We start from the raw sequence: 6,000 nt of genomic DNA on the forward strand, positions 1-6,000 counted from the left end.
ATAATAAATACAGTATTTCTTAGGCTTTCAGGGCTAGTTTGAAACCACAATGTCTAACTGGGTGTATAAGCTGAAGCCATTTGAGGTAGACAGAAACTGTGTCAGTGTATACACTTTCATACTGTCTAAAACCAATCAATAGGCTCACACACTATCCAAGAACTGCAATCACTTGATTTGTGGCCTAGCGTGAGGCCTCCTGTGACCCCACCTGAGACTGACAGGGAACCACTGATCTGGTAAGGGGGCACTACAACATCATGGACATGGAGGCTTGAGGAGTGTAATGAAATGGGATAGGGGGCTTGGAACTGACACAACTCAACAGGCTATTTACCAGAAAGAAGTCAACACCACACATCTCCAATGTCTCAAGTCAACAGCAGCATTTAAACCTCAGTCATGGAACCAGAAACAATTGAGGGTTAATTTACAAGGCATAATCTTTTAAATAGAATATATGGCATCTGACCATTGTCTCAATATGTCCCTTTGCCATATCTCCCACCCCATACCCACAGACATAAGTTTATACCCCCAAAATCCCAATGCTAGACCTCATGCCCATTTAACAGTCTCACATTGTTCTAGAGAATAGAGATTAAAAATATATACTATTGACTTATTGACTTCCAGTGTAAGATTTCTGTTTTTCCCTACTATTTTTCAAGTTTAAAAAGATCTCCTTTGTCAGAATGCAAGCTCAGAAGTCTTTTCTACACACACATACACACACACACACACACACACACACGCACGCACTCACGCACACACACACACACATATATATATATACTGTATATATATATGTATATATATATATTTATATATTAGAGGAATTTTTAGCTGAGAAGTTAGGCAAAGTATATATGTTCATTTGGACGGAATTCATTCAAGATGAGAAGGAATAAACTCTCTTTTCTCCAGTTTCCCTTTTGAGGAGGACAAAATTTGAGGAACTTGGGAAGCGCTACAACATCACATGACTACTCAAGAGCAGGTAGCAAGGTAAAAGGAAGAAGAAATAGATAAAAGGCCTGAACTTGTACAAGGCAGAGAGATGGGCACATGATATGGCTCTCTGTGGCATGTGCATTCCAGGGCCCTACTGACGGTAAGAGAAAATGTACAAAGTTCAAGAGATTGTTATTGAGAGCGATAAGACCATCAGATAAAGGGGAAGATAGTGAATTACTTGTTTAAGTAGGAACTGCGCTGAAGCAATAGTGCAAGACTACGCTGCGGGTTAAGGGAGAGGACTAGAAGGGAGAAGAAAAAAATCTGCCTGATTCATCGGTACACCAGGTGAGATATGGTGCCAGATTTGAAGTTGAGCTGATGGTTGGGCACAAAGCTGTGCTGGGGATTCTTTCGCGTGCACATATCCTTTGCATACAAGCCCATGCACGAGTCACATGACACCTTCGAGCAGTTCACACAGGTGTGTGATGCACCTGGCTTGTTGCAAAACCCGCACCGCGATCCCCCCATGCTTATTCGCTCACTGCTGCCTCCCTTTGGCGTTGTCAAGGCAACAGACTTGCTTTGAAACAGCTTAGTGGACATAAGGGGTTTTTCCACCATCTGGGGGTGAGGATGCGGGTGAGAGTGCGAGTGAGTCAGTGTGAGGGGGTGCGGGTGGAGATGGGAGTGGGAGTGAGTATTAGAGTAGACAGAGAGCTTTTCCTTGACAGGGATGTATCCATCAAGGGGTCGCGGGGATTTGGGGTGGTAGTCCTGGAGGCCACAGCAAGGGGAGGGGTCTACATCATGACAGGCAGAACATAGGATCATGTCACACCTCTGGCAGGAAGCCATAGTTGAGCAGCCAAGCCCACAACCCTGACACTTCACACTCCCGTGAGCTTTGAGCAGCCACGCATCCCTTGCCTCCCGAGGCTCTCTGGATGGAGGTCGAGATGGAGTCTGCCTTCCTCCCGTCCCAGCACCACCCCTCTCAGTGTACAAGTCAATCTCATCCAAGGAGGACAGGTGGTAGGACGTGTAAGCATCAGCCGGGGGAGGTGACTGAATTGGGAAGAAATCCGCAACAGGGCTATAGGAAGGTGGAGCTACCACTGAGAAGAGAGATGCTGAGGTGCTGGGCCTGATGATCTCATCCTTCATATCCTCCTCTGCATCCACAAACAGAGGCTCCTTCCTCAGACTCAATGAGGCCTTCAAGACAGGCTTGCTAACAGCTGCGTGCCAGTGACCAGCCCCATCTGTAACATCCACAGACTTTGATGGTCGGCTGCCTCGCCTCAGGTGGTGGGCATGAGGCCTCTCTATATCCAACGGCCGCACAGACAGCCGAGCCATATCTGCCCCAAGGCTGTCACGTCTGCGAAGCGCCTCAGCACAGCCAGCTGCATCATCTCTGCAACCTCTGCGGAGTTCCAGGGCCTCCAGCTCTGAGGCTGAACCACGGGCCAGAGCCACTACCTCTCCCAGAAGACGACACTCTGCCTGGGCCAGGAAGAGCTCAAACGCCAACTGGCGGAGATGATTTGCGCCTCCTGGGTGCTCCTGCAAATGGAACTGCGAATCATGGTCACAGGCGTAGCCAATGGTGCGCATTAGAGCTCGGAGTTCAGAATCAGAAATGGCAGACTGCAGATGGTACACGTATGGGCCAGTGAAGGTCTAAAAGAGAAACAAGTTAATCAGCATTAGTGTCAGTCACTTATAGTAGCTTGACACAGTAAAGCTAAAATCTATCCTATTAATAGACATCACATGCAATTCCTCTGATATAGGTTTGTTTTTCTACAGTGTCTACAAAAATTACAGATGAAGATCATTTTAGCAGCAGGTTCGAGTCCTGTGTTTTATATTTTGGTGGTGATGCTACCCTTTTGTTTACATATAACACACTCTTAAGTGTTATGATTAGAAAAGAAATATTTCTATCAAACTAAATACTAAATAAACCAAAAAGGATTACGTGTAGATGTTAATTATATAAAAGGATGTATATTTTATTGTTAATATGTCAGGTGCTAATGTTGGGCAGCCTTGTGTTGATGTATTCTTTATAGAAGTTATTAGGTGCTCGATAAACTATGGAGACAAAGATGTGATGTCGCATTTAAATCAAAAAGTTTTTTTGCATCCTACACATCATCACTGTGAATCTGTAAATATTCTGTACTACCTCTGTACGATTTCAGTGCTTAAAAACCACTGCAGTCTTTGTGACCAGTGGCACGGCTACTATAAAAGGAGGCTTTGAAAGATCATATTAAAATTATAATATAAAGTAATATTTTATTTCTTTGCAACTCGCTCTATTTTCCAGGTGTTCATTTTGAAATTTTGAAAGTGTTCATACAGCGGATGGGAAATGTATGTATGCAAATATGGGGAATACTGGGGAAAGCTGTTGGTGTTTTAATAACCAGATACTGGTTGATGTCAGCTTTAAGCTTTATGTAAGCATAAAAAACAACGCTGTGAATAAACTAAACTCACCTTTATACATCTGAACTCCTTCTTCCAAGGAAAGAGCAAGAGGTTGGTGCAGATGGTTTCCAGGGTGTGGAAGGCTCTCTCCAGACTTTTCAGGTTGCCCCCTCTCTGGCAGCGGAGCGAGTTCTCCACCACCTCATAGAAACGCACCATACGGAAACGCTGTGCCGGATCTGGCTGGTATGCCCCAAGCAGAGCTGTGGCTGTGGAGAGTAGGGCCTCACTGTCCTTATATCTGCTTCTGTCCCCCTCTGGTGCAGTTCCAAACCCTGTGTATTCCCCTCCCTCCTCCAGACGCCTCTCCAGTGCCGTCACATACCTCCGAAACAGGTCCTCTTTTAACTTAGCATCCATTATCAGCAGCAGACTATCAGTCAGCTGTTATACTTTTCTGAGAGAGCCTCACCCCTTTTAGCACACCCTGCACCAGGATGCTACATTCAAGCACCATTTTTTGTCACCATTATTCACTGTACACACTGGCACACACTCAACGTTAATAACGTTTTGGAGAGGTGGAAGAGGAATGAAACGTTGTGTCCAATCAGCAGCACATCCTCTAAACAAGAGACGCACTTGTCTGATGCTTTCAGTTGGCGTAGCTAGGCTGCAGCCTGTAGGGATGCCTTCTTACGGGCATCTCTGGTACTGGCTCAAAGCCTGAGTTGTTTCCAGACAAACAGGCCTATGTCGTGCTAGATGAGGTCAGGAGCAGCTTTTGCTTCACGCTCTGTTAATGCAGAGTTGTATCTATTCCATTCCTTGGTTTCAGCATGTGCAGGGTTCAAGGTCACTCATCATGAAGACACATTCATTATTGTGTGATTCTTCTGAGCTGTCTCCAAGCTGTAATGACACAAGAGGGCATTAGAGAAATGGAAATCTCTCAGTCTGACATACACAAAGACAGAAGGAAACTTAGGTCAAATTCCTTAATTGTGATTCAGTCAGTGTTAATTCTGTTCAAAACAATATGCATATGTACCAACCATCATTAAATCATGTTTTTAAAAAATCTAATGGTTCAGATAAGAGGGAGGATGTATAGGTATCACTATTTTGAGAAACAGAGACTGTACTCTGAGTGGGATGATGTGAGGATGTGTGGGCTACTTTATGTCGGTCTTACAGCTAATAGTTTGGACTGACAGATTTTCATAATTATATACGCAAAAGAAAACTAAGGTTCATAACTAGGTTCATATCTAGGGTCGGGACTGTTGACAAACGTGTCCCTTTTATCTTGCGCTCCTGTTTGCGCCAGTGAATATGTAAGCTATCGGTACTACGTTACAGGCGTGTGACCCATGGTTACCTGCACTTAGCATTAGTTAGCTTAAATTAAGAAGGCAAAATTAAATGTATGGAAGCGTGTAAGTCTAACATCTGCTGTGAGGCTTGAACCAAAGTAGGGGAAGGATTGTGCTTCCCGTTCCCAGGCGAGCCGACCGGCTATTCTAGTTACCTCGCACATCAACCTTAGCAAGCATCCGTTTAGCGAGCTAGCATGCCTTTGCTAACACCAGCATGCCTTACCACTGCGCATTAAACGCAACAGAGCCCCTCCACCCCGACCAATGTTGATAATAAGAGAAACAGTGTGAGGACAGCCTGCACATGAATTTTCCATGACTTTCAAATCCGACAAAACCTGATGATGTGACTGACATGGGCCCCCCAGCTGAGTATAAGCTAAGCAGTGAACGCCCATTTCTGCGCAGCTGGCTAGCTAACAATTGCTTTAGCTAGCAGGGCGGTCCATCGCTAGATAGAAATCTTTGGCGATTTTAGTGTCAGTTATCAAAACATATACCGTAACTATATAGTGACTCTTGTACGACCCAGTCTAATTCTGATTCAGCTGAGAGATCGCACCGTTTAGTGAGCAGAAACACTACCACCCGCACATCTTACCTTTAACAAGTGCTAGCCGTGGCTAGCTACGCCTCCTCAACTGTTGGAAATTCCCATCAACACAACGCGCATGCGCTTGGTTCTGACAGTTCATCAGCATCAGGGGCCCACGTGCTGAGGAGGCAGGGATACAGAGCCCATCATCCATATCACCACCAGTGTGCAGAATGTATTAGTTGCATGACAAGAGTATTTTTGGGAGACATAAATGTGAGTTCCCACATGCAGTTTGTTACTAATTTTGCAGTGTGTATTTGTGTGCATTGAAAATATTTGTGTCTAGTACTGTCTAGTACATACAAAGTGCAGTAAACATTACAAAAAAATCAAATCAATATTTGGTGTAACCACCCTTTGCCTTTAAAACAGCACAGATTGCCCTTGTATTACTTGGCAGGTAGGTTGTTCAAAGCATTTTGGAGAAATTTGCACAGTTGTTCTGTGGACTTAGGCTGTTTTAGGCTTGGCTACTGTCTCTTCATGTGATCACAGACTAAATCAGTGATGCTGAGATCAGGCCATCTGTTGCAGGACTCCTTGTTCTTCTAGGCTCTGAAGATAGTTCTTTATGACTCCATTGTTGGAGCTGTATGTTGGGTTACGTTGTCATGCAGC

At 44.7% G+C, this 6,000-nt stretch overlaps 1 protein-coding gene across 1 annotated transcript; it reads right to left on the reverse strand.

The window, feature by feature from the left end:
• Nucleotides 1–755: 755 nt before the first annotated feature.
• Nucleotides 756–5,432, reverse strand: spata2 (spermatogenesis associated 2). The gene is made up of 3 exons (XM_022741951.1): nucleotides 5,386–5,432; nucleotides 3,475–4,317; nucleotides 756–2,646 (listed from the first exon to the last, which is right to left on the reverse strand). The coding sequence occupies exons 2-3, from the start codon at nucleotides 3,823–3,825 to the stop codon at nucleotides 1,291–1,293; spliced, it is 1,707 nt and encodes a 568-aa protein (XP_022597672.1). The 5' UTR covers nucleotides 3,826–4,317; nucleotides 5,386–5,432; the 3' UTR covers nucleotides 756–1,290.
• Between the last annotated feature and the right edge of the window lie 568 nt (nucleotides 5,433–6,000).

Source organism: Seriola dumerili, unplaced genomic scaffold, assembly GCF_002260705.1.
Source record: "Seriola dumerili isolate Sdu_G_001 unplaced genomic scaffold, Sdu_1.0 BDQW01000057.1, whole genome shotgun sequence".
NCBI classification, from domain to species: domain Eukaryota; kingdom Metazoa; phylum Chordata; class Actinopteri; order Carangiformes; family Carangidae; genus Seriola; species Seriola dumerili.